This window comes from Phacochoerus africanus, chromosome 14, assembly GCF_016906955.1.
Source record: "Phacochoerus africanus isolate WHEZ1 chromosome 14, ROS_Pafr_v1, whole genome shotgun sequence".
NCBI classification, from domain to species: Eukaryota; Metazoa; Chordata; class Mammalia; order Artiodactyla; family Suidae; genus Phacochoerus; species Phacochoerus africanus.
The window spans coordinates 60439299-60466606 of NC_062557.1; the positions used below are offsets into that span (position 1 = coordinate 60439299).

General features: G+C 64.5%; 1 protein-coding gene across 7 annotated transcripts in view; it reads right to left on the reverse strand.

Annotated features, from left to right (window-relative positions):
• The window catches only part of MPRIP (myosin phosphatase Rho interacting protein), a 112865-nt gene that overhangs the window by 5823 nt on the left and 79734 nt on the right, over window positions 1–27308 (reverse strand). For 3 of the 7 annotated variants that reach the window (XM_047756584.1, XM_047756585.1, XM_047756581.1), the window contains 13 exons: window positions 26361–26429; window positions 23414–23503; window positions 20658–20767; window positions 17847–18393; window positions 16275–16391; window positions 10870–14529; window positions 8114–8261; window positions 7426–7543; window positions 6126–6285; window positions 5066–5185; window positions 4287–4373; window positions 3820–3982; window positions 2542–2627 (listed from right to left, as the gene is read on the reverse strand). In XM_047756584.1, the coding sequence (XP_047612540.1) occupies window positions 2542–2627; window positions 3820–3982; window positions 4287–4373; window positions 5066–5185; window positions 6126–6285; window positions 7426–7543; window positions 8114–8261; window positions 10870–14529; window positions 16275–16391; window positions 17847–18393; window positions 20658–20767; window positions 23414–23503; window positions 26361–26429 (5475 nt within the window). Of the gene's footprint in view, window positions 1–2113; window positions 2179–2541; window positions 2628–3819; window positions 3983–4286; window positions 4374–5065; window positions 5186–6125; window positions 6286–7425; window positions 7544–8113; window positions 8262–10869; window positions 14530–16274; window positions 16392–17846; window positions 18394–20657; window positions 20768–23413; window positions 23504–26360; window positions 26430–27308 lie in introns of all 7 variants that reach the window. The other 4 variants (XM_047756583.1, XM_047756582.1, XM_047756587.1 and 1 more) reach the window with 4 other exon arrangements.

A 27308-nucleotide genomic window follows, 5' to 3' on the forward strand; every position in this document is an offset into this window, starting at 1 on the left:
GCAGGAGCGTCTGCGAGGGCTGAGCCTTCGCGGGAGGCCCCCCCAGGAAGCATCCTCTCTGCCCACCCCCCCCGAAAAGCCGCCGACTTTCTGACCCGGTGGGGGCCAAGCCTCTCTGTCCCTCCGCGGGAGGCAGGTAGAGAAGCGCACACACAAGACACACATCGGTACCATCGGAGCTGCCTCGGCACCAGTTACAGGTTTGGTTTCCGGGGAAGTGCGTTCCTGTCTCCTGTGGGGGTGGGAGGGTTTCCACGCGCAGTCAGGACGAAGGGCCGCACAGACTCGGGCCCCGCGTCTGCTGACAGCACACCGCAGCCCCGGCAGCTCCGCCCGGGGCCTGAGGACAAGTGTCAGGGCCCTGTCCGCCTCAGGGCCAGCAGGGCTGTCCACACACCAAGTGCCAAACACGGACTCCAGTACGGCTTCGGGGTCCGTGGCCACACTGCCCCGACACGACCGATCTCGGCAGATCCTGCTTCGGGGACCGCCTCCTGGGCTTCCTCCCAGCCCCGCGGGGGCCTGGCCTCGCCCAGAGCCCCAGGCACAGCTCGGGGGGGGGGGGGGAGCCTGATGCGTCCCCCTCGCTTCCTGCCTCTGCTGTAGCCCTCTCCCACCAGAGCAGAGGTGTCCCCGACACACCGCGCCGCAAGGGCCCTCCCTGGGGTCCTTCCCCAGAGCCTTTCGTCTGCTGCACACGCCGTCGGCGGACAGGCCCTGCCCCAGGCTCGCCCGAGCAGGGTTTCCTCAGAAGGGCCTAGCAGAGCACTTGCCCTCTGTCACTTGGAGACAAAAGGCCCAGATCACTCGTGGCAAACTTACAACAGCCACAGGTCAGCCTCCAAGAGCAAGAAAAAGCAAGCCATCAGTAAGAAGACCATCAACCGAAGCGCCAGTTTTCCTTTGGCTGAACAGGCTGCTTTTCTGGTTAAAGGCGGAAGCCCACAGTCTTCAACATGCCTAGACCCTGTTTGGTTGTAAGTGACTCAAGACTGTAGGAAAATGAATGAAACCAAAATCAGTTAAAACTACTGAGAGGTTTCTTTTGGCTGCGCTGGTAGCATGCACAAGTTCCAGGGCCAGGGATCCAACGCAGGCCACCGCAGTGACACCAAGTCCTTAACCACTAGGCCACCAGGAAACTCCAACCTGGACTTTTTTTCTTTTTTGTCTTTTTAGAGCTGCACCCGCGGCATATGGAGGGTCCCAGGCTAGGGGTCTAATTGGAGCTGCAGCCGCTGGCCTGCACCACAGCCACAGCAACGCGGGACCTGAGCCGCATCTGCGACCCACACCACAGCTCACGGCAACGCCGGATCCTTAACTCACTGAGCGAGGCCAGGGATTGAACCCACAACCTCATGGTTCCTAGTTGGATTCATTACCCACTGAGCCACGACGGGAACTCCCAACCTGGACTTGCTTAAACTTTGTAGAACAAACTCCTCAGCCTGCCACAGACTCTGGCCCTGCAGCCAGGTTTGTGTCCCTCTGCGGAGCCCTCCCTGCTGCCCTCAACCTGGAGAATCAATTTGGTCAGACCACTGGCCGAGCTGGTGAGCCCACTCTGGAGGGACCCAGGGGCCCATGTCCTGTTCGGACGGCCTGCTGCTTCTCAGCCGGCATGCCGTCCCTGCCTCCGGCGGCGCCAGCCCCGTCACGCGCTCGTCCTGTGCCACTGAGCGGCCCCTGAGTTAGGTGCACGCAGCATCCGCTCCCTGGGCATCTGGGCTCACCGCCGCGGCTGCTTAACTGAGGGGGTGCTGCGAGGATGGGGGGTGCTGTCAGGCCCGCCTGTCAGTGGGGGCGACGGTGTCCCCAGAGGGCGTGCGCGTGCACACACACCCCGTCTGCCATGCACGTGGCAGAGCTGAGATGCTCGCTCTGTGTGGGCAGCCCGTCCAGCTGGGGGGAGCCCCCTGCTGTGGGGTCCCCCCTGTCAGGAAGTTGCGGGGCGAGGTTAAGAACCTCGGCTTGGGCTGTGCGTGGCTGGAGGGGGAGGGACGAGAGGGACGAGGAACACAGGTGCTCGCCTTGGAGGTGTGAGCAGTGCATGCAGGTGGCACGCCCTCGAGGGCGGTGGGCAGGCGGGTGGTGGTGAGAGGTGGTTTACCTACACGACAGGGGACCTGGAAGCGGGTCGCTTCAGTTTTCCCATGAGACCTGCTCAATTACGGACTGTCGGAGGAAAGAGCAGAAAACAAGACACACACGGTAAATCCTAAGTGCACCATGCGGGTCAAGGCAACCCCCCGCCCCCGCCGCCCGGCCTTCCCGCGGGGGTCGGGGGTACACGCTGAGGACGGGAGAGCACCAGGCGGGGGGCATCCGTGTTCAACAGGCCACAGGAGGAGCAGCCCAGACAGAGCAGGAGCGGCCACCGGGCGCTGGTCCGAGGGGAGCCTGACCCTGCGCCTCCACCGTGGCCGTCAGGAGACGGTCCCACAGCCTCGCCAAGGTCCCACAGCGTGTGCCGGGTAAGCGCGTGGCACCGGGGGGACCCTCCACTGTGACCCAGGGTGGGCTGGACCCCAGACTCACCTTGGACCGGATGCTTCTGATTTGTCGGCTGACACAGGATCGGTCTTTCTTCAAGAAGTCGGGGTTGCTTTTAGATTTCATTATGTCTGAGGGAGGAAGCAGACCCCGAGCTCATTCTGTAAACGCCCACACTTAAGATGTCCCCTCAAACAGGTAAGGGCACCCCAAACCCCCAGCCCTAAACCCCAAGCCCTCTGGGGCGGCTCCCAGGCTTAACTGAGGGGGTGCTGTAGGATGGGGGGTGCTGTCAGGCCCGCCTCTCAGTGGGGGTGACGGTGTCCCCAGAGGATGCGCGCGCACACACACACACCCCCCCGTCTGCTTGCTCTGTGCCTCGGGCAGCAGCGCTCCGCAGGGCTGGAGGCTTGGCCACGGGGCAAGCCCGCCGCCTCCCGGGAACCCCAGGCTGTTCTTGGGGTTCTCAACCGTGTCCCGCTCTCGTCAGAGCCGTGAGGTGTTTCCCCCTGTAGCGATTCCGACCGCGACTGCTGAGGCGGCCCAGTCCCACTCCCGCACTTAGCGCTGGGCCTCCGGACATGGGCTCCCCCGTCCTGAGTCCTCTCCTGCCCCCAGACCCCTCGTCTTGCCCGCCTGCCCACACAGACCCTCCAGCGGAGACACAGTGCGCTACGGGGGCCCTTGCAGGCCGAGGGCCAGAAGGGGCGTTTCTGGACCTCAGGGAGCCAGGGCACCTCTTCGGCGGGCAGCACCCCCAGCCTGCCCCTCATGGCCTTCTGCACATTTTACAGCAAAACCCCACGATCGGGAGTTCCCGTCGTGGCGCAGTGGTTAATGAATCCGACTAAGAACCATGAGGTGGCGGGTTCGGTCCCTGCCCTTGCTCAGTGGGTTGAGGATCCGGCGTTGCCGTGAGCTGTGGTGTAGGTCGCAGACGCGGCTCGGATCCCACGTTGCTGTGGCTCTGGCGTAGGCCGGTGGCTACAGCTCCGATTTAACCCCTAGCCTGGGAACCTCCATATGCCGCGGGAGCGGCCCAAAGAAATAGCAAAAAAAAAAAAAGAAAAAAGAAACCCCTCAGGATCAGGCAACCTGTGGGAGCTGCTTCCACCAAGTGAGTGGGTTTCTCAGGAAAAGGGGGACACAGTCTGTCGTCTTTGAACGCACGTGCTGTGTCCACCCCAGCCTCCGGGGGCAGGAGGGCGTCCTACCCAGGGGGCGCCGAGCTGGGGAGGGGGTCTGGCTGGGAGGCGAGTGCCAGCGACTCCACGCCTGAAGCACCCCTAGAGGCTAAGTGAGACCCCAGAGCCCAGGACTCACCGTATCCGGCCACGGGCGCGTCTTCCGGGGGCTTCTCACCCAGCGCTTCCGTCGCGGCCTTCAGCTGCTCCTTCAACCTGCCGATGTCGCAGTCAGCCTTCGCCCTCACGATGCTCAGCTCCGTGTAGATGTCTTTGTACTTGTCACTGGCGTACTTCTTGTCCTTGGGGGCAAAGACAGAGCAGAGGGTGCTTGCAGCCGGGCCCCGAGCTGCAGCCAGGCTGGTGCAGCCTCGACCCCACGGCTTGGATTCCTAAGTGACTCTGATGCCAAGCGCACCTGCGGGAGAGGGGGGGCCCCGCGGAGCCCACCCCAGGGCCCAGCTCCCCATGCCTGCGGGCTGGCGCTCCAGGAGAGCGGCATTCAGAACCACCTCGTGAAAACGAGATTTACTCCGGAGAAGCCTACGTGGTTCTCCGCCCGCCTGCAGCCCGTCTCCCAGGTCCGCCCGCGGGGAGACACGTTACCCGCAATGCCGTCTGCAGCTCGTCCTTGAGAGAGCTGATCTCCTGCTTTAGGTACTGAATTTCTGATTCCTTCACCCGCAACAACACCTAGAAAGAGCGAGAAGTGAGGGTCTGACGTGCAGCAGCAGAGAGGCTGCCGGAGTCCTGGGAATGGAGACAGGGCACAGAACGGCCCTCCCGCACCCGGTGGGCATGCGCGGGCACCTCTCGGCCCACCCCTCCTGGCACACAGCCCACAGCCGGGTGGGTCAGCAGACAGAACTGCAAGGCTGCTGACGGCTGTGACAGCACAGAGGGAAAGGGACAAGGAAGACACAGCCTTGCCCCGCCGCCCGAGCCGAGAGCCTCTTCCTCAGCCCGGGGCTGGGACCCGTGAGGGTGTCCTGCTGAGACCGCAATGCGGCCTCGCGCCCCCCCCCCGCCACTTAGGACGGCGTGTCAGGAAATTGTAATACGGAGAAGTTTAACTGCTCTCCTAAAAGGACGCCTTTTGTGTAAAATCCCATCATTCTGTCTTGAACCGGGCCTCCCGGTGCTGGTGACTCTGCAGCGGCCCCAGCCGTCTGGCTTTAGGCCGTCAGCGTTCACGGCGCGGGAGAAACGGGGGGCGGAAGGGTGGGCTAAAGGGCCCTCCACTGCCTGGCGGCGGACTTGTCCCCATGCGGCCTGGCGCACGCCACTTGGGGCCCTGTGCGCTCGCCGTCCCCAAGCTTGGGCTGCCCCTGGCCCCCCACCGGGCTCATGCGGTGGACCGGGGCACGCGGCCCGGCTCTGAGTACCTCTAGCTCGTAGGCGTCCTTGCCCTGCGCGAGAGGCGAGCCGGCAGCCTCGCCACTGGTGTCCCCAGTCAGCAGTGTCCGCAGCCGTGAGATCTCTGCAGCCAGGCGGTTGTTCAGCTCCTGGGGACGGCAACACAACCCCACGGCGCTCTGCACAGCTGCTTGGGCCCCCGTCCCACAGCAGCCAGGGTGGTGCCTGGGACACCCTCGCGGGAGCCAGGGACACAGGCTCGACCTCTCGGTGCAATGCACGTGCCACCCTCGCCACTTGCTTTCTGTGCCTTCTTTACAACTGACGGGGTCACCTCAGGCCACTGCAGTGACTAAGTGGGCCCCATCCTGCTGGCATGAAGCTCCATGTGGGCAGTCGTGAGCCCACGGGGGCCCCGAGCCCAGGCCCCAGGCCCCAGGTCTGTCAGCTTCCTGCCTCGGGAGGATGAGTGGTCCAATGCTGAACCCACAGAGAAGCTGTTTCTGTTTTTTGTTTTACTTCTTTCTCAGGCCATACCTGCGGCATGTGGAAGTTCCTGCGCTAGGCATCAAATTGGAGCTGCAGCGAGGCCACAGCAACACAGGATCTGAGCTGCATCTGCGACCTACACCGCAGCTTGTGACAAGGCTGGATCCTTAATCCACTGAGCGAGGCCAGGGGTTGAACCCACAACCACACAGACACAATGTCGGGTCCTTAACCTGCTGACCAGAGCGGGAACTCCCAGAGACACTTTCTTCAAACTAAACCTTCCTTGAGCTACTCTATCAGCCAGGTTTACGTGTACCTGAGTTTTCTAAGGAGCAAAAGCCACCTCTGAGGGAATAACGTGACAAAGACGAACGGGGCAGTGCACGGTCTCGAGGGGAGGCAGGCAGCGTGCCTGGTGGCGGCAGCAAGGAGGAAACCGACACGCCGGGGTCTCCAGAGGCCAAGGGCAGCGCGGCGGCAGCAGGAGGCCCCGGCCCCACCGGCTGTGCCACCCTGGTGGTGACGGACACGGGCAGATGCGCGGGGACGCTCGCGGCAAGCTGGATGCCGAGGCCCGGCCCCGCTCGGGCGGCTCACCTGGTTGTGGGCGTTGAGCTCCTGGTTCTCGCGCTGGCACTGCCGCAGGGCCTGCCGCTCAGCCTCCAGCGCCTGGGCCAGGTGGGCGTTCTCCAGGCACTTCTGCGAGTACTGCTCAGACAGCACCTCCAGCTCCCGCTGCACCGACTGCAGCTCCTCCCTGGGGAGAGGCCAGTGCTCAGTCCTCGCCCCCCCCCCCGCGTCAAGCACGAGGGACGACGAGACCCAACTCAGAAACAGCTCCGAGCGGGGGGGGGGGGGGGGGGGTGCAGCCCCCGCCTGTGCCGCTGGGCTCAGGCAGCTCCGGCCCATGGCGGGGGGTGGGGTGGGGGGGGTGGGGAGCTGACCAGTCCTCGGACAGAGCCCCCGACCTGGCCCACACCTGCCCGAGCACACGCTGCTTCGGGGAGAGGTCAGACTCATGACTTTCCAGCGCTAACTGTGGGGCCTCATGGATGCCTAGAACAGGGAACCGAGGACGAGGGGCCTCCGGCCGGGGGAGCACTCCCACCTGCACCTGGGAGACCCTGGAACAGCTGGTGCCGCCAAGGCCCTCGCAGCGGCCGACCAGTGGGGTGGTTCCACCAAGGGCAAAGCCCCTCCTTCACCCCTTGCCTCTGCAGAGGGCACCGGCGCACGGATTTCTTTTTTTTTTTTTGCTATTTCTTTGGGCCGCTCCCGCGGCATATGGAGGTTCCCAGGCTAGGGGTCAAATCGGAGCTGTAGCCGCTGGCCTACGCCCCAGCCACAGCAACATGGGATCCGAGCTGTGTCTGCGACCTACACCACAGCTCACGGCAACGCCGGATCGTTAACCCACTGAGCAAGGGCAGGGACCGAACCCGCAACCTCATGGTTCCTAGTCGGATTCGTTAACCACTGCGCCACGACGGGAACTCCCGCACGGTTTCTTAACAACTGGGGGCGGGGGGCTGTGGCCGATCAGGCCGAGTCCCCGCATCACGCACTAGACTGCGTTCCCCACGCATGAGCTTCCAAAGCAGCAGCGGCCAGTGGAGGCGTTCCAGGCACGGCCTCTGAGCTCGGGCCTGAGGACCGGGGTGGTGCTGAGAAAGTCTCCCGTGCTGCCTTGTGTTCGTCTGGTTTTACCGCCTGGTCTGTCTCAGTAACTGGCGCTCACTTGGGCTGGGACCCCAGGACGCTGCTGCCCCTCAGGAAGAAGGCTCTGAGCAGCCTCAGTGCCAGCCTGGGGACCCATGGCTCTGGCTCTTACGACGACACGGGGAGGGCGCTGTGCCCCACCAGCAGGGCCACCTCCTGCGGGCAGGGCCCGACTCACAGGTACTGCCGCCGCAGGGCCTCGATGTCGGCGTTGACGCTGCTGATCTGGGAGCGCTGGCTCTTCTCCAGCTCCCGCTCCATCTCCTCGCGGTGCGCGTTCTTCATGGCTTCGATGGCTGCGGACGGGCCGGCCGTCAGCAGCGGCCTGGGAGGCGAGGCGGCCCCCACGGCGCGTGCTCTGCCCGGTGGCACTCGGGCGGAGGGAGGGGTCCCCGGAGCGCCCCCCCCCCCCCCGCCAAAGGGATGCGGGTGTGCGTGCCGAGGTTCAGAGGAAAGCAAACTGAGTGAATGTCAACACTCAGGTCAAGCTGGAGTTTATGAAGAAAGGCCATCGGGCTGGACTGGCTTCCTGGAGCCAAGCCCTGAAGCTGCCGTGGGGTAGGGGGAGGGACACGAGCCCACAGCGGCCACCCTGCTCGGCCCCAGCTTCCTCGCCAGGGAGGTGCCGGCAGAGGCCCGTGCTGTCAGCGAAGGGGCCAGCGAGACTGGGACAGCCCCTCACGTGCCTTGCGGGGCCGGCTCTGGGCTCGCAAGCGCTCAGGGCGCCTACGCCCAGCCTCTGCTCCAAGGGAGCGGCCAGGGAATTCTCGTGGATGCCGAGGGCGCATCGCGGCTGTGAGGCAGGGTGGACGCCGGCCACCGCTCAGCGTGTGCCCGCCACCCTCCGACTGCGGGCCGGCTCCCACCTGAGATGGTGGCCGCGGTCTCCTCTGCCAGCAGGCGGTCTTTCTCCTCCCGCAGCTTCTCCAGTTCCCGCTGGTGCTGCCTCTGAAGGTCCTCGATCTTCTTCTGATGTGTCTCTTCCATGGCGGCAAACCCGCGCTCACACGTGGCCTGCAAGGTGCAGAAGGGGCTTTACCGACAGCACGGAGGCTCCGCGTCGGGCGTGACGACCCATCACGCCGCGATCCTGGCGCCCCGGGCTCCGGGCACGAAGATCACGCTCTCTGGCGCCGACGGCCACGCCGGGGGCCGCCGGGAGGTCGCTTGTGCTCCTACACCTTTCACGTCCTCCGAGTTATTTTAGAAAAAGGTGTCAACACCGTAAATTCTGCCTGATTTCTGTGGTCGCTCTGAATGCCTTATCTGTGCGGACAGAGAAGCGGCAGTGGACCGTAACATGGCTCATCTTGGACCTTCTGGAACTACTGCCAGGGAGGGCCGCTGGGCGGCGGTGGCTGGGGAGGCCGCGTCTGGACTGGGTCACACAGCTCGCTGCCCTCAGCACCGTCACAAACGGGGTGTCGGCAACAGCCGTCCACGGCGACGTGCCTCGGTCAGCTGCAGGGCGCCAAGGCTGTTCTGTGAATGACAGGGAACCAGGCGGCCCTGCCACTGGCCAGCTGGCCACCTCACCTGGTCACTTAACTGCTCGGGTGTCCACTGAGGGGACGAGATGAGGGCTTCTTTCCGAAGAGGCACGAAGGGGGGCCCTTGTCGGTGCCTGCACCGACTGCACCGAGACCCGGGACGCAGAGCCGCAGACGCGCTCTCCACACGTGTCTGTGCTGGTCTCCCGCCCAGCCTGAGCGTGGGGAGGACACCGGCGCGCGCACAGCCGCACGGAGCCGCCAGGAGCCCGGGCCTGCTGACCCGCAGGCCGGTGGGCGTGCCCGCGGCCGTGGGGCGGCCGGGCAGCTGCTCCGTGCACGGAGGCACGCTTTGGGTCTACACCCTTGCAAGGTCTGTTTCAAAGGAGGGCGGTGCCTTTGGGATCTTTATTTCTTAATTTTTCCATTAAAAGTATAGTCGATTCACAAGGTCGTGCCACGGCTGGTCTTTAAAACCTGGAAGGCGAGCCTGCAGGTTCGACGTGGGGAGGGGGGGTCCCCTCCCGACCTCCCAGCACGTGGTTCAAGCAAGGACACGGAGTGACCTCTGACCGTGCGTGGGAATCCAAGCCCGCGGTCAGGGCCAACCTCCCTGCATCAGACCTGCTGCCTGGAACGTGGCCTTCCCCGCCGTCCACTCCCCGGGCACCCTCCCCCGGGGCTCCATCTGGAAGCTGGCCGTCTCCTCTCAGGGCCCTCGCGCCCAGGACCTGCGGGCTCAGTGCGGCCTCTCAGGCAGCACAGCTGGGAGATCTGGTTTGATCTCAGTGCTTTAAAAACAAGGGTCAAAACTTTTTCTACAGAACCACTAAGGTATCTTTCAAGACTGGCTGCTTCTTCGGAAAGGACACGTGTTTAAAAAATGGCAAATCTATAAACAAATCTTAATTTTTAAACCAGTAATCCCTAGGGCCAAAGTTCCTCCTCCACCAGCCTGCAGCCATCCTAAGTGGGCCCTGACCCAGGCCAAAATCTGTACCAGCCATGGCTGTCGGCTGGGCCCCTGCGAGAGCTGTCTGCTGTCACGTCTGCATGTCCCACGGGGGCCAACCAGAAGGGGCACGGGCACGGGACAGAGGGCGCACAGAACAGGCACGTCTGAGCCCCAAGCGCAGCCATGTCCCTGCGTGTCCAGTGTCAGCACAAGGGGCCCCTCCCTCCCGGGTCCTCGCCGACTGGTGTGAGGTGCCCACCTGGGCCTCGTCTCAGTTGCCCCCCATGCAGACTTGCGGGGTGTGTGGACAGTGGCCAGGAAGCTACCTTCTCAGGCGCCCAGCTCTGCAGCCGTGCCCGCATGTACCGCCCGCCACACGAGGAGGCAGCCCCTGAAGCCCCCTCAGGCTTCACGGTGGCTTTCGAACCATTCTGACTGAGCAGTGGAAGTGCTCCCTGCCGCTGGGCACAGGCCAAGGGGCTGGCTCAGAGCTGGCAGAAGGGCTCTGGGACCCGGGGTAGCATCCTGTGGACGGCAGCGTCGGCGTAGCATTTGGCTGGAGCTGGCTCTGTGTGCCTGAGCCCTGGGGGGGCGGGGGGAGGGGGACAGAGGGCACGTGAGGAGACAGGTTGGTGGGGTACGCGGCAGGGTGGCGAGAAGCCCAAGAGGACGAGGCCCAGAAACCCTGGGCAGCACAAACTGGACGGCCCCACCCAGCCCAGAGCACCAGGGACTGAGGATCTCGCCCACCAGGGGCGTGAGACGGGGCAGGGGTGCGGGGGAGAGGTCACGTCTCGAGCCTTGGAGAAAGGAAGGCCGTGCCCACTTGGAAGCAAAGCCGCTTCGACGCAGCGCTGCCACCAGAGCCAAGCTCTTGCGGAGCCAGGGCAGGGGCGGCCCTCGACGCTGGGTGGCACACGTTCCTTTGGAAGCTCAGGTCTGCTCTCCCGGGACAGGAGAGGAGCTTCTGCAGGCCCAGGTCTGCACAGCTGGGAGGAGGGGGTGGGAGGGCTGCGGGGCAGCTACACGCCCTGCCTGGCCAGGCAGCCCGCGGAGGTGGTGGGATGAGCTGGGCTTCCACTCCCTCTGCCGGGCAGCGACCCCGAGCCAAGAACCGCCTCCCAGCTCCGCCCCGTGCTTCTCGGGATCCCCCACCGCCCTGCTTCAGCATCAGAACCTTGAGGCTCTCAAAGTCCCTCTGGCGCTCCTCCTGCAGCGTGACCGCACTGCCGGCAGGGCCCCTGTGCTCCAGCTCCTCCCGCGTGGCGTCCAGCTGGGCCTCCAGCTCCTGGATGCGCTCTCTCAGCCCCGTCACAGACTCGGCCTCCCCGGTGGCCGCCCGCCCCTGGCAGTGGTGCAGGGTCTCCTGCAGGCAGCGCAGGGTCTGCGCGTAGTGCTCCTGCAGGGTCCGGAGCTCCTCCTCGTGAACCGTCTGCAGCTCCCTGATCTTGAGCTGGAACCTGCCCTCCAGGGTCTGCACCTGCTCCACGGGGGGCCGCTCCAGGCCCTGCCCACCCCTGACCGGGGCACCTGACTGGCCCAGGACCGTGCCGGGCTCAGCCTGCGGCATGCCCTCCACTCTGCTCGGCTGCTCTGCCACGCTCCTGACCCCCTCCTCGTGCCGCCCTTGCGGGGCAGACAGACGCGCGCCAGGCTCGCTCTCCGCCTCTTCCAGGCGCCGCCGCTCCTGGCCCAGCTGGGCGACCCTGGCCTTGAGCTCTGCGTTTTCCCTCTCGACGATGGCAATCACTTGCAGATACTCGCTCTTCTGCTGGCGGAGAAGCTCCTCGTACTCTGCCCTCAGGGCCCTGACGGCTTGCTCGTGCTCCTGGCAGGGGCCCCCGCTGCCTGGCCGGGCCCCCTGGAGGCCCTGGCGCTCCTTTTCGTACTCCAGCCGAACCCGGCAGGCGGCGTAGCACAGCTGAGCCTGAGCGATGGCCCCCTTGACCAGGGAGGAGGAGAACCGCCCGAGGCCCCCCAGCCGAGCACTGCAGGAGCGGGTCCGGGGCGCCTGGAGGAGCTCCCGGCAGTCCCCCTCCGACCCCCCGGAGGGAAGTGAGGCCAGAGCGACCGAGATCTCCCCTAAGAGGCCGGCCTTATCTTTAAGCTGCAGGGCGAGTTCCTCCTGAATAGCAACGAAGGCCCCGGAGCTCTGGCGGCACCAGGGAGGGGGCTGCTGGGAGCCAGCGCGGTCCTGATGACCCGGGAGCTCTCCTGACGGGCTCCCGGCCCAAGGCGCCTGTACACCGAGGGCTTCTGGGACCCGCTGCATCCCTCTGTCGAAGTCGGGGGTTTGGTGCGCTCCCAGGATCTCCCCCAGCACGCGCTTGTGCTGCTGCAGAGCCAACTGCGTCCCCTGGAGAGTCTCCTGGATGCCCTGCAGCCTGCGGTGCAGCGTCTCCCTCACCGCGGGTGCGGCCAAGCTGAGCTCTGCCCTGACCCACGCGGCGTCGGCCCGGGCGGGGACCTGGGCCGGCGCGGCGCCGGCTGCCTCTCCGCCCTGTGTCTCCAGGTGCTTGCTCAGGGACTCGACCTGGTTCCAGAATTCTCCATCCACCAGCACCTTCTTAGCCCAGGCGTCTGCTGGGGCCCCGGGACAGACCTCGGCACTTCCAGACTCCAGGGGCAACCTCGCTGACGGAGAAACCTCAGAGAGGATGTGCGAGATATCTGATGTGGTGTTTTTCAGGGCATCTGATATTTGATTTATCAGTGCGGCCTCCAGAGCTATCTGATCAGACAGGAGCCTGAGCTGCTCCTGCTCCGTCGCTTCAGGCAGGTGCGCGGGCTGCCGCCAAGTCACCTTCCCTTCCTCCGAGAAACCCCCTTCCCCTGGCTGAGCCTGGGCCCCACCGTCTGCAGGAGCTGGCTGGTGACGCAGGGCCTGGATGGCGCCGACGAGCAAGCTCTCCACGCTGGCCAGGGGCCCCGCCTGGGCCTCCCGTGCGTCTTCTGGGCCGGCCCCCGGCAGGGACCGCAGCTGTTCCCGGCAGCTTTCTAAGCAAGCCAGGGCCTGACTGTTTTTCACCTGGAAGTTACCAAGCTCCCCGACGTGCTTCTGGACGACCTCTGCCCGGGCCTGTCTCTCCTGCTCCAGCTGGGAGGCCAGCGCCGCGACCTGGCGCAGGCTGGCGCGGAGCTGGTCGCGGAGCCGCGCCTCGGTGCCGGCCCACTGCTGGTGCAGCGCGAGCAGGGCCTCCTGGCTCTGGCCCTGCTGGCTCTCCAGCTTCACCGTCACGTCTTTGAGCTTCTCCTCGGTGACATAGAGCTTGGTCTCCAGCGAGTGGATGATGGCCAGGTAGGCGTCGGCGTCGCTGGTGGCGGGGAGGGAGCCGGGGGGGGCCTCTGGTGACACGCTTTCCTCCGAGGGCGACCGGTCCGGACTGGTGTCAGAAGACGTGCTGCTGGTCCAGGTCCTCTCGGACCCGTCAGGGTGGCTGTATTTCTGGCACTGGATCGTGGAGAAGCGGATTCTTTGCCTTTTCACACCCGGCGCTCCCAGGTCGGGTTTCGAGGGGCTCGGCGGGTGCCCCTCCCCGTCAGAGCCGTCTGGCCGCGGGGCCGCAGCGCTCTCTTCCCCCCTGGGGCCGAGGTCCCCGAGCTCCTCCCCTGGGGCCTCGTCCTCCCGCTTGGCGCGCCTGCCGCTGGCCGCCTCTGCTCCTTCCACAGGGCCCTGCGGCTCCTCCGAGTCCTCGTCGGGCTCCCTGAAAGCCTCGTCTTTGGGCCGGAGCTTCGCGTCCGCGTCCTCGAAGCCGCTCCCCAGGGCCACCGTGTTCACCAGCGCCTGCCTGAGGTCCTGCCCCTTCCTCTCCAGGGCCTGCTCGTGTGCGTCCCGGATGCGCCGCAGCTCCTCCTCCTTCTCCTGCAGCCGCGTGTGCGCGCCCTGGAGCTGGCCGGCCACGCTCCTGTAGGAGTGCTCCAGGCTCCGATAGTCGGCCTCCCGCCCCCTCAGCTGCTCCTGCAGCGCGGCCACATCCCCGTCGGACAGGGCCATGCGGCCCAGCAGCTCCTGGAAGCGCTGCCGGACCAGGTCCCGCTCCTCCCGGAGGCTCTGCACGTGCTCCGCCAGCTTCTGGATGCTGGCCTCCTTCATCTCCAGCTGCTCCTCCAGCCGGTGCACGGCCTCGCTGCCCTCGGACTTGGCGCTCAGCTTCTCCCTCTGGAGGACCTCCAGCTGCTGCTCGTGGTCCTGGAGCCGGTCCTCGAAGGCGCTGGCCCTGTCCTCCGCCTCCTTCAGGCTCTGCAGCAGCTCCTGCTTCTCCCTCTCGCAGCTCCCCAGCAGCAGCTCGTAGTTGCGCTGCAACTTCTCCTCCATGAGCCTCTGGGCCTGCTCGCTGGCGCCGAGCTGCTGGCTGAGGTCGGCGATGCGCTCCTGCAGCCGCTGCACCTCCTTCTGCCTGTCCCGCTGCAGTGCCTGCTGCCTCTCCAGGTCCCGCAGCTCCTGCGTCCTCCCCAGCAGCAGGGCCTCGGCGCTCTGGAGCTTCTGCTCGCTGGCCTGCAGCTGGGCGCTGAGCGCGGCCTCGCTCTGCTGCCGCTCCTCCAGCTGCTCGCGGACCTTGTCTCTCTCCAGCTTCAGCTCACCCTTGAGCTTGGCCAGCGCCTGCTCCTTGATGGCGAGCTCGGCGGCGGCGGTGCTGAGCCTCGCCTGGAGGCTCCGGATCTCGGCCTCGTGGTGCCGGATCGCGTCCTTGGCCTCCCCGTAGCTTCGCTTCAGGGCCTGGATCTGCTGTGTGATGAGCTCCTGGCGCTGGCACTGGGCCTCCAGCTCACTGTGCAGGTCCTGGTTGACTCTGTGGAGCCTCTGCCAGGCACCGGATGGGGAGGTGGCCACTTCAGTCTTAAAAAAACCGATTAAATACTGGTTAGTAACACTCGGGCCTCCCAGTTCTGAGTGTCACACCTCTGGCCAGGGTCAACCACAGAAAGGCTCCTTGGTGGGTCTGCCTTTTATCCTTCGCACAATTTGTTTTTCGTTAGAAAAAAATCCCAACAAATCATCTTAATTTTGGGTAAAGCAGCTGCTTCCAGGTAAACGGAAAACATGGACATTAGCATCAAAACAGCACTAACCGAATAGCTTCTAGGAGAAATAAACCAAACAAAACTGAATAATGGAGCACGCCGATAACAAGCAAACAAAGACTGCGGGACAAGAGACGGGGGGGGGGGGGGCATCGCACCCCTTTGTTTGTTTTGCAAAACAAAAGGCACAGCTCTAGACAACGAACCCCACGAAAGCGCAGGACCAGGACCGGGCGGTGACGAGGCCGCTTCCTTCTAGGACAGGGCAGAAGGAAGGGAGGCACCTGCGGGGGGATGTCAGCAAGGTGACATCGCCAGGCCTCCTGCGCCAGCGGAGCCGGTCCTCTACAGTGACAGGAGGAACTACTCTACCTGCAGGAAGACAAAACGAGGGGGAGAACGGAAACCGTGGGGCACACATGAGAGGGAGCAAACCAAACCAACCTTCGTGGCGTGGAACAGAAGAGAGGGAAGCGTGCAGAACAAAAGAAAATGCAACACAACGGAAACAAAACTGCCCAAACTGAAAGGCGTGCACACTGGACAGGATTAACTCAGAGGAGTGAGAACAGCTCAGCCTAGACGGGCCTGCCTGTGGCTCCCTCTCCGTGCGCTGGCGGGAAAGCCACAGATGTGACACTCAGTTACGGCAAGTTAGAGACACACTTCCCGACGTCCACACCGTGCCAGCTCCTGCTCCCGGCCGTTAGCGCAGTGCCCACCCCGAGCTGCAGGTCCTCCCGACCCTCAACCCCAGAGGCCCTCGCTCATTCGGACTTGCGATCAGAGACCTTTCAAAGCAATACATTCGACCCGGTGGGGAGGGGTCGAGGTGCCGGCTGAATGACGGGCTGGAGCGAGCGTCCAGGTCGGACCCGGGGCGGGTCCTTAGGTCAGCACCTGGTGTGAAGGGAGTTCCCGCAGGATGGTGGCCCACCCAGGGTTTAAAAGAGCCTCCCCAAACCTGGAGGGTCTAGGTGAACGACTCAGAAAGGCCTGGTGAGACGCACCCATCGCCAGTCCCTGGTGCCTCAGGGTCTGCAGAGGGCATGGCAACAACGTGGGCACCCCGGGCCGCGGCCACAGCGGGGAGAGAGGAAGCAGAGGGAGGCGCGAAGCCGGGAGGCAAGCGCGCCACCGTGCAGACACGTCTGTGGAGGAACTAGCACGGGATCTGGGCCCGAGAGGTGAAAGGGCCCCAGGGGAGCAGTGCTAGGTCTACACGGCAGGGCCCTGACGTGAAGGCCGGCGGCTCCAGTTCTCCGCCCCCTCGCCCGTCCTGCTTCTCCCCCAGCACTCACCCGGCGGGCACCTCCCCCAGCACAGCGCTGCCGGGGCAGGACTGCCATCCCGAGCCCTGACCCAGGGCAGGGCCTGGCCCGCAGATGCGGAGGTTTCGGCAGACTTTGCAAAATGTCACATGAGGAGAAGCGCCCAGGACCGCCGCCCGGAGAGCCTGCTCCGCCGGCAGGGTCGCCCAGAGGCCTGGCGCTTGGATTTGCATTTTCCCAGCCTGTACCCCACGGGCGCCTGGGGAGCTGCAGCAGCCCTCAGCCCTACCTGCAGCACGTAGCCCTCCCGGGCGCTCTGCTCCCGGCCCAGAGCCACCCTCAGCTGGTCCTGCAGCAGCCGGTTCTGCTCCAGAAGGTCCGAGGCCTCCTTCTGGCTCTGCTCCAACTGTTGGCAGAAAGACACATTTTAAAGCCGAGTGACAGTAACAGAAGCAGCGGCAGAGCACCAGCCCGCGGGACGTGTCTGACTGCAGCTGGGCTGGGCTCGCCAGACTCGCTGCGGGCCTTCCAGGGGCTGGCCCTGCAGTATCTGGAGTCGAGGGTCCAGCTCGGGCCACAGGCCAACCTGGCACCCACGTGATTTCCAGGCCTGCTTGAGGACCAGCAGGCGCAGGCCCCACCAGGAGATGAGGGCTTGGTGCTCATGGCAGAAGGAAGCCTTCCACCCGCCGGGTGCCCTGGGTGGCCTCCGCGCAGTCCAACAGGCCCCTGGGCAGGCCTGACTCCAGGCTCTACCTCAGCTTCGACACAGCCACGCCGTCTAGCAGGCTGACGGGAAACGCTTCCTAGGAAACCGTGTTGGTGAGACGGGGTCCTCAGAAGCGAGCTGCTCCTCCCTCCTGCTCTGAGTGGTTTTGAGCCCGGGTATCCCCTGCCTGCCCCCTTCCTGGACGTTCCCCGCGTGTGCCCTGGAGGTGAAGGAGCTGGGTATGCCGCGGGCTGTGCCACAGGCATGCACGGGGCCTTGGCTTTCAGGCCCTGGCCTGCCAGGTCCACTGCGGCCTGCTGACCGGCAGGCTCCTTTTGGCTCCTGAGAGCAACCCGGGTCGGAACTGTCGCTCTACTGCACTCTGCCTCTGTGACTGCACGAGCAGGTGCAGAAAATGAAGACAAAATCTCTGTGCTGATGCTAGTGATTAATGCCAGCCACCTGAATTTCACAAAGTGTGAAGGTGGGAAGTGGAGACAGGCCAAGGAGGCCAGGCTGTGACTTCCTCGGCTGCTCTCTTGCTAAGAGCAACTCTGAAGCGTGTTCTTTTCACCCCAGAAGGGGGCCATAATGCTGCACCTCCTTGGGCACGAACCTCTGTTCAGACTTACAAAGCCAGGGTCCAAATCCTGCAGACAGGCTTTCTGGGTACATCTTCACGGAGGAAACGGATGTCACAAAGGCGGGGACCAGCCGCCTCACCTCTCTCTGGGGAGTCTCGCTGCCCCAGCCCCAGCCGCCTGCCCTGCACCCTCGTCAGGTCCCCGAGGTTCCCAGGGCTGCCTGGTGTCCAGGGAAACCCAGCTCTGTTCAGCCCCTCTTCCACCCAGACCGCCAGTTCATGCCTGAAACGGGGCCCTGCAAGCCCACCAGCCTCAGCTCTGGCACCCCCGGCTCTGCATGGTCGACTCTGGTCCTTGGCAAGGCCCGGTGCTCCTCCCTGCCCCCTGCACACCCCTGGCCTGCGCTGCCTTCTGGGGACCTGTCTGTCCACCTGTCTGTCTCCCCGTGGGGGCCTCGGCAAGCCTCTGGTGGGCGGGCCGTCTCTCTCGCGGAGTTGGGCACGGGGGCAGCTGGGGAAGGCTGCCGCCTGGAGCCCGCCCGCCCGGCCCCAGCCGCCTCGGCCATTACCTCCTTCTCCAGCAGAGAGGTCAGCTCGTGGGTGGAGAGCCGGTCACCCCCGTCCTCAGAGGACAGGTGCAGGGGGGCGATGGGCACCTGCTTCTCCTCCCGGAGGGGCGTGGTCTCCACCTGATGCCAGCGCTGCTCGATCTCCACGTGCACATTCTGTGTCCGGAGCGCGGTGGTCACCGGCGGGCCCGGGCCCCGGTCGACCTCCATGCGCAGGGCTGCGTCGTCGGCGCCCAGCCCCTCGGCGCGCTTGCGGCGCTCCTCCCGCCGCCGCGCACGCTCCCGCTCCAGCTCGCCGGGCTCTGTCTCGGGGTGGGCGTCGGGGGGCCCCGGGGCGCCGCCAGCCCTCTCCTGGGCCAGGGCCTGCTGGATGGGGCGGAACTCGGCCCAGTCGAAGGTCTTGGAGCGGCCTTCCCGCCGGCGCTCCCGAGCCCGGCTCCTCTTGTGCTCTGGGTCTGGCTCCCTGGGCTCCCCGCCCTGCGTCTCCCGCGGCCTCGGGCAGGTCTCCAAGGGGGAGCTGCTGCGCTTCTTTTCCTGTGGCAACGAGCTGGGACACACACACAGCCTGTCAGGCGAAGTTCCTGGCGGCCGAGTGCCGGGCAGCGGGCCCAGCTCCCTGCGTTCACCACGTCCTCTCTCTGTTTGGCCGCGGCTCACGCAGGCAAGGGGAGGGCCTCGGCCCGGCGGAGCGGCCTTGGGGGACCCCGGCCCGGCGGAGCGGCCTTGGGGGACCCCGGCCCGGCAGCGCGGCCTCGGAGGGACCCCGGCCCGGCGGAGCGGGGCCGGCGGAGCAGCTGCAGATGGCCCAGGTGTCCAGCGGGGCCACCCTGGGAGGCTCCCCTGGCGGCAACGACACCGACGAGCGTCATGATGGCGTCTCCGGGATGATGGGGCAAAGGAGCCTGGCCCCACCCGGAGCCGAGGCCGAGAGCCCCAGCAGGCTGTGCTGGGCAGAGCCACCATCCAGTGAGGTCGTGTGGGAGGTGGCCTCTGTGGCACAGGTGTCCTGGGCAGTCCGTGGTGGCAAACAGAATGAATGAGACCAGCCACTCTCCTCAAAAGCAGGTAACATGCTCAGGCCTGTGTCTTCTCTAAACTACTCTGGTGGCTGGTGTGACAGAGGGATCAGAGGAACAGGCCCCGGACCACCTGTGGGCAAGTGAGCTTGATGGCCCAGGTGGCACCCACAAGCCCATGCCACACAGGGGCTCTCCTGAACTCCCACCTGGTGCAGGGGGCCAGAGGGGACAGAATGCTCAGGGTGCCTCCTGCCACCTGGCCATGCCAAGGAGAGCCCCAGTCTGTCCCCACAACAAGGCTTCCTGCACAGGGGGCTTGGGGGACCGGGGGGCGGGGGGGGGGGGGGCTCTGAGGATAAGATGCCAAGACCCCAGCCTGAGCAAAGGGGCCTCTGGACCGGCCCAAGCCCTGAGAACAGGGCTGGAAGCCCCTCTGGGCACAAGGGCTGGCCAGGGTGGAGCTCCAGGGAGCGCCTGTGTTTACGTGTGGCCAGAAGACGGGCCCGTGGAAGGGTGACCACAGCAGAACCCTGTGGCCTCCTGTGCCAGAGACAGCAACCCACGAGCTTCCGATTCAAAGCCAGGACTGACCTTCCAACGATGACGCTAAACTGACACCTCAGCCGTGTGAGGTGTCTGGACGCCACAAAGCCAGACCCGCCACTCCCTCCAGCAGAGGAAGCCCCCTGAAGCTCCCTGCAGACATGGGGCTGCAGTGCAGCTCGCTCCCACACCTGACACTGGTACCTACTTCTAGTACATTGATGCACTAAAAACCCATCTTGCCTGCAAACTTTAAAGGCCCATGAGGAAGAAGCGGGGTGAGGGGAGCCCTTCCAACCCTGAGATGCGCGGACCCTGGAGTTGGCTCCAGCAGGTCTATCCTCCCACACAAAGGCTACACCTGTCCCCGTGGGCTGTGTCCCCGACGGCGGGAGGTGCACCTCCTGAACCACGTGTTCTCGAGGCCGACCTTTGTGCTCTTCCGAGGCCAGATCCCCTGCCTGCCCCGGGACACCCCAGGCCATCGTCCCCCCGGCCAGGCCCCAAGCTGCCGCATGGGGCCTCCACATGCCCGCAGAGAGCCCTGGCCTCTGCTGCTGGCTGTCCAGACTCAGGAAGAGCCAAGCTCCTGTCATTTAACAGACAGCGGGGTGGACAGACAAGGTTGGGTGAAGAACGAGTGGAACGCGGCCTCCGTGCTGAGCGCGGTCAGTGCCCCCAGGAAGCGGGGGAGGACCTGACAGAGGTGCGACGCGGCCCCAGGAGAACTCAGGGACGCCACCACCCACGTGGCCTCCGACACAAGACATCGCTCGAGAAGCATTGCAAACTCCAGGCTGAACTGCGTGAGCCAGAGGCACTCAGGACCGATGAGGGGCCCCGAAGCGGCCCGGAAGCGTCTCCTCCGCTTCTAGTAAAAGGACTACAGCGGGTTTCCAACCACGGCCAGGAGGGGGCACGTGGCGAATCACAAGGCTCACGACGCACGGATGTTCACACAGGGAACAGTGTGGCCTCCGGCACCGAGGGCTCCCAGGAGGAGTCTGTCCTGGCTGCACAGGAGCCCGGAGACGGGGGAGCGGCAGGGAGAAGGAAGTGCTCGGGTGGGCTGTGAACGCGGCGTCTGGGGCTGCCCTCGCCCACCGGGGCTCAGCCCCGAGGCCCGGCGCCCACCCCAGGGAGACGCTCCGCTGCGTGCAGCGCCCACAGCAGCACAGATGCGGGGTGGGCAGCGGACGCTGGGGCGGAGGGAGCGCGGGGAGGCAGTGCCTGGGGCACCGGGGCTCACCTCGTCACGTCCGGGGCGGAGGTCGGGTGGACGTGCTTCACGATGGTCTGGATCCAGTTCCGCCGGATGCCAGACGTCATGGCAGACAGGGTGAAGGCGCCCTCCTTGGTCTGCACGAAAGACGAGGTGTCGGCAGGGACCGGCACCTTCCCGCCCCAGGAGGTCCCATGGGGAGCACTGCGGCCAGGTGGCCGTCCCCGGAGTGCACAGGGGCCCCCTCGGGTCAGCAAGGGCCAAGGGAAGAGCACACCCGAGGACGCCCGCTGCTGCCCCGAGGCGTCTGCACCAAGATGCTCCCTGTTCTGCCAGGGGCTCCCGACCAGAGGAAGGCGTGTGCGTGGGGCAGCAGCGGGAAGGGGGCTGGGCGGGCCTTGCAGGCCGAGGAGGCTTGGCGGGTGGCCGGGCAGGGAGCAGGCCCAGCGGAGGGCAGCCGCGCACAGCAGGCCCCGGGGGGGACCTGGGGGAGGAGAGAGGCAGGCACGAGGCTGGGCTCGGGGGCCGCTCCACAGGCTGAGGGGTCAGACGGAGGCGGGGTGTGCACAATGTCCCCGACTTCATGCACCCCTGCTTGGGTGAGCTTGTGGGGTGCCCGCCAGAGGGGCTGAGGGAGGGGACTGCATTCCATGGGAGCGGATCGCGGACGAGGGGGCAGCACAGCCAGCAGCTGAGGTGCGGCCTGGAGACACAGTCCCCGCGGTGCCACCAGGGGCGAGGGGGCAGGGGGGCAGGTGGCGGGCTGCGCGGGGCCCATGTCCTTCACTGCCTTTGCGGGCTCCTGCCAAGCAGGAGCGAGGGCGTCAGAACCGTTCCTCAGGCTAATCGTGAAAGGACCACGCGAGCCGTCAGCAGCGGGAGAGGGGAGCTCGGCACGGCCCGTCTCTGCTGGCGGGGCCCTCGGTGACGGCTGGGGTCGGGGGCTGCTGAGCTTGTGCGCACCGGCTCCCGCTCCCGGTGTTTCTGGAGTCTGATCGGCCGGCCTCCCCCCCACCCTCCTCTCGCACCTCTGCCCAAGGCCCAGGCCTCCACGTTCTGGTGCTTTCCACAGCCTCTCTGCAGGGCAGGCTCCCAACTCGGAACTCAGGGCTCCCATCGTGTCCCTCTGTGCCCTGGTGGGTGCCACTAAGTCTGGTGGCTGGGCCAGTGACAGCTTTGCCACTTGAGGTCTTAAAGCTCCCTAGTGACCCAGGCTGAGCCCCTCCAGGAAGCTGACACCCCCCCGCCCCCCGACGTAGACCTCTCAGTCCACGGGGCTCACGGAGAAGCACCTGAACTTGGGCTAAGCCACGGTACCCACCCGTGGGAAAGTGAAGAGGGCTCGGCTGATGGGTGAGATCAGCCAGGCAGCACGGGTGACTTGGAAATGCCCGGCCTGTGATGGCCAGGAGGGCACACTGGCACCTGTGTGGCCTAGGCCTTGGCTGCACTGCACATAAAGTGTCCCTAGAACAGTGAAGCTGCAGCCTGATCACTGATGGGAATGGCCTCGTCCCGGCAGGAGGCCCTGCCCAGAGGAAGCTGCTCTCGAAGATGGTGGGGTGGGGGGGTGAGGGAGGGGACTCATCGTGCGGCCCGGAGAGCCCAAACTGGGCGCTGTCCACAGAGAGGAGACCAGGGTTCCAGCTCCCCAAGCACATCCATTCCTCCTGCAGGGACGCAGGGCCGAAGGGCAGCACAGGCCACCGAGATCAGTGCCACCTCCAGCTCTGGCTTGGGGCCCCGCAGGCCGAGTGCTGTGACCAGTGGCCTGGGGGCTGGAGTCCTCTGAATGACTTCACTGGCCTTGGGGTCTGAACCTCAGTCTCCCCCAAGTGTCATTAACATCAGCCACTGCCACCTGCCAGAGCCACGCCAGGTCCAGACACAGCTGAGTCTGGCACCAAAGAGCAGACAAAGCGACGCTGCTGGGGTCCTGGCGCCGGGGGGGGCAGGCTCGGTGCTGACCAGCTCCTGCAGCCCTCGTGAGGGAAGACTCGGCTTTCCCCAAAGAGAGGTCTGGCCTCTGTCCCAGCTCCTGAGCCCATTGTCAGAGCGGGAGCTGGCCGGGCTGCACGCAGTGGGCGGGCCTCTGGGGGCAGGGCTGGACCTTGTGTTCCACCACGTGGGCAATAACCCGCCATGCAGAGGCCTCGTTCGAAACTGGCACAGAGGCTTGGGCCCTGTGCCAGGCCCGAAGCTCGAGCTGGGAACGCGAGCCTGAGGAGGAGCAGCTTCGCGTGCGGGGCCTTGCCACGCAGTCCACTTCTCCAGGCAGAGCCTCCCTCTGCTACTGCGACCCGACCGCTGGTCTCAAGCCTGGCTGCCTGCAGTAGCCCCTAAGCCGCCAGCGGCGATGAAGCAGCCAGTGCGAACCCTTGCATCTGTCTAATCAGATTTTTTTTTTTAGGGCGGGGGAAGCGCCTTGCTTGTCTGAGTGTTCTTCACAAGACTGTGGGGGAAAGAGATTTGTGGGCGGAGGCGTGACGGGACCAGGGGCAGAACGAGAGGCACCCCTCCAGCAGCCTGAGACTCAGCTCAGCGCCCTCCTCAGTGGCCCCAGCCCCAGCGCTTAAAGAGGCAGAGGAAAAGCTAAGAACCTCCAGTGACAAGAGGCTTTTAGACAGCCTTGACAGAAAGATGCTCACGCCTGTTTTTAGTTCCGATCACAGACTGGGGGTGGGGGCGGAGAGCTACAGGGCCGACGAAGGGACGGGACCGGACGCCCACACCGGCAGAAAGGCCCGAGGCCCCGCCCGCCTCTGAACCCCACCGCGACTCACGTGGATCTGAAAGCCGTAGTTTCTCTGCACGGGATACTCTGTGACGTCGCAACACGTGGACAAGTCAATTTCCCCGTCCAGGTCCGCGGCCTGCAGAGGAGGCGAGAGGTGCTCGGTCAAGGCCAGCGCCTGCGAGCGCTGTGGCTGGCGGGCTCGTGTGCTCACCGGCCAGGACGCTGCCCGCCCCTCACCGCCTAGGAGCACCAACACTGCCGTCTGCCGGGGTCCTGCCGAGGACCTCCCTTGCCGGGGACTCCCAAACCGCCCTAACCCGCCTAAAAACCGAGGACCCCAAAGAGCTTTCGTTTATGTGGGCTTTGTCGATGAGATGAGCCATACTTGAAATGAGCTGGAAAAAAGTACCTATTTACTTTTTAAGAACACAAATAAACCTATTTCACTTTTGAAATAAAAAGCATCATCTAAAAAGCCCGTAGATGTCTGCAAGGCGCTGTGATGCCTCGCGTCTGAGGCCAAGTGGACTGTCACGCGGCCCTGTCCTCCAGCTGTCCCCGCTGTTTGGGGCGAGGTCTATGTGGACGGCCTAGGCTGACGCGGGTCGGAAAGCGGGGATGTATCTGCACCGTCGTTTCAGGCCCTCGTGGCTCTTCTTCTTCGCCAGGCGGCAGTTCTGTGCTCTGCTCGGGTAAAGCCACGGCTTCCCCTGCTCTGGGTGGATCTCTTATCCACACGGGGTTTGGGGACGTCTTGTCGCCTGGAAGGTGCTGAGCTGTGCATGTCTCGCAGAGACTGATGCTCCACAGGTCAAATACCACGCTGCCCTGTCACCACCTACCCGGCAAAGAGCACGAGCCCAGGGAAGCCGGCAGGCTGGTGAACGAACACATCCGCAGAGGACCGAGTCTGCTGGGAAGCTCAAATTACTCTGTCACTGGTAACAAATCTGTTCAGTCGTTTTCCTGGAAGTAGTAGCCTCGCTGGGTTTATTTTCAAGAAAACAGCTGCCCAGCACCCAAACCGCGGGGGCTTCGGTCTGTCCATTGTTCTTCCGAGCAGAGGCAGTGCTCCCCGAGGAGAGGCAGCGGGCACGGTGGGCAGGGGCACAGGCCTCCCTACCAGACGCGGTCACACTTGGACATGCAGGACAAACGACCCAGGCAGACTTCCCATTTTATTATTTTTCTTTTTAGGGCCACGCCTGCATCTTGGGGAGGTTCCCAGGCTAGGGGTCGAATTGGAGTTGCCGGCCGACACCACAGCCACAGCCACACGGGGTCTGAGCTGAGTCTGCGACCTACACCACAGCTCACGGCAACACTGGATCCTTACCCCACTGAGCGAGGCCAGGGATCGAACCTGCCTCCCCATGGATACTAGTCAGGTTCTTAACCTGCTGAGCCACAGTGGGAACTCCAGAGTTCATATTTTAAAAACAGATTGTGGGAGTTCCCGTCGTGGCTCAGTGGCCAACCAGTCCGACCAGGAACCATGAGGTTGCGGGTTCGATCCCTGGCCTTGTCCAGTGGGTCAAGGATCCGGTGCTGCTGTGAGCTGTGGTGTGGGTCGCAGACGCGGCTCGGATCCCGCGTTGCTGTGGCTCTGGCACAGGCCGGTGGCTACAGCTCCGATTCGATCCCTAGCCTGGGAACCTCCATATGCCGCGGGAGCGGCCCAATAAATGGCAAAAACACACACAAAAAACCAAGCAAACAAACAAAAAACAAACAAACAAAAAAAAACCCCAAACAGATTATTAAACAGATGGGTGCTCAAGGGTCGAGCCCTAATAAAATCGGTACTTTTACTCTTCCGCCAAGGCCCTTTCTTCAGCATTGTAAGAGTGGCCGTGAAGGACTATGGCCACTGGCCATCTGCTACTGTGGCCGACGAGGCCAAGGCACAAATCATCAGTGCAAACGCCAACACAACAGAGAAAGTAAATGACAGCAGAGTTTCATACCAGTATTTTTGTTATAAAAAGCCCTGAATGGCTCCCCAGGGTCTGCAGATGCCTCTCTGAGATCGGCTAAACCCTTACCCATGCTCCCTCCGTCCCCGACTGCAGGTGCGCCCAGAGGCCTGCCACCCACACTGACGTCCCTGACGTCCCGCCCCTGCAGCTGCTTCGGCTCTGAGCACACGAGCAGCCCTCTAGTGCTGCACACTGAGGCGCTTCCGACCCCTTGCTCCTACAGAAGTGCAGCAAGGGCTAACGCAGAGCACGGATCTCTTTCGGATGTGAAATTAGCTGAAGGATTCCTGGATAGGAATGCAAGCAGTAAGATTTGATTTTCCGTAGGTGAAGAAAGCGCCCCTTCTGGTTGGTTCCACAAGGGAGTCAGAACGCTCAACTGGGACAGCCATGTTCGCGGCTACTGCCCGTCCTTGTCAGAAGACGAGGGACAAGATTTAGTTCAGTTCTTTAAAAGGCTCAATTCACCACAAAACCTCCTACAGAAAAAACAAAACTGTTTATCTTGACTTTTAAAATAAGACGTCTTTATTTATTTATTTATTTATTTTTGTCTTCTTAGGGCTGTACCCACGGCACATGGAAGTTCCCAGGCTAGCAGTCGAATTGGAGCTGTAGCCGCCAGCCTACACCACAGCCACAGCACCGTGGCATCTGAGCCATGTCTGCAGCCCACACCACGGCTCACAGCAACACTGGATCCTTAACCCACTAAGCGGAGCCAGGGGTCAAACCTAAGTCCTCATGGATACTAGGCAGGTTCGTTAACCACTGAGCCACGACAGGAACTCCTAAAATAAGACGCCTTTCAGGGTTTTTCAAAGAACAGAGAAGAGAAAACGCCAGTGAGAGCCCCTGTGAGCAGACGCCTGCATAGGTCCAGAGGGCCAACGTCCCTGCAGGGATGGGTCCTGGGAGAGGCGGGCCCTCTCGGGAGCCAATGCGAGGGGACTTGAGCCCTGGAGCAGCAGAGCCTCCTGATGCCCATCCGCCCAGAGGAGTGGAGCCACTCACCTCCTCAGCCACCGAGTCCCTGTAGAACCTCAGGCTTTGATCAGCAAGGACAAACCAGTGCTTCTTCCACTGAAAAGGAAGGGAGAACCAGCACTCAGCTCCCACCTTCTGCTCCGAGGCGACCCAGCCAGGGTCCTGGGGGACCCCCCTGAGCACAGCTAAAGCAGAGGGCCCCTCCTGCTGGTGGTTCGCACACACGGGTGACCTCTCCCTGGTGACATGGCAGCATGGACAGCGGGGGTGGGCGCTCGACCCCACAAAGTGGCTGGTGAGCAGTGCTGCAGCTCCAGAGGCTGCAGCTGCAGACGGAGCTGGGCCCCCGCAGTGGCAAGGGGGCTGCCAGTGGCCCCGGCCACCCCTTGGCTTAGCCGGGGGGGGGGGGGGGGGGGCGCCCACCTGCAGCCAGACTCCCAGATCTTCACTGTGAGTGGCAGGGAGGGAGCTCGAGTCTTCACGCACGGCCAAGGGGTTGACAGGGGGCGAAAGAAAAAGAACGGCTTGGCAGGCGCTCAGAAAGCAGGGTGTGGGCTGGGGCTGCGGGCTCGGGGGCCTCCGGGTGTGGCCCAGCAGGCTTGTCCTGACACACTCCCACCATCCCAAGCAGCTGCGAGTGGCTCCCTCCTCCTGCTGCAGCTCCCGCGCCCCCAGCCCTGCAGTTGCTACCCCACAGGCGGGCTGCTTCCTCTCCTGGGAGCCTGTGCTCTGGGGTCTGGAGAGGATGCTGGGGGAGGAGCCAGTGCTGGGGCCACACCCACGGCCTGGGGCGGAGACCCCGCGGGAGCGGGAGTGTGTCGGCACACGCGGTGCAGGGAGGCCGGGCTGGGGCTTCCCTGTTGCTGCCCCCGCCCCGCCCAAGGCCTGTCTTTCCAGGCAGATGGGCTCTTGGCCATGGTCCTGGTCCAAGAGACGAGGGGGTGAGCTGGAGGTGAGGACAGCTGGTGCCCCCAC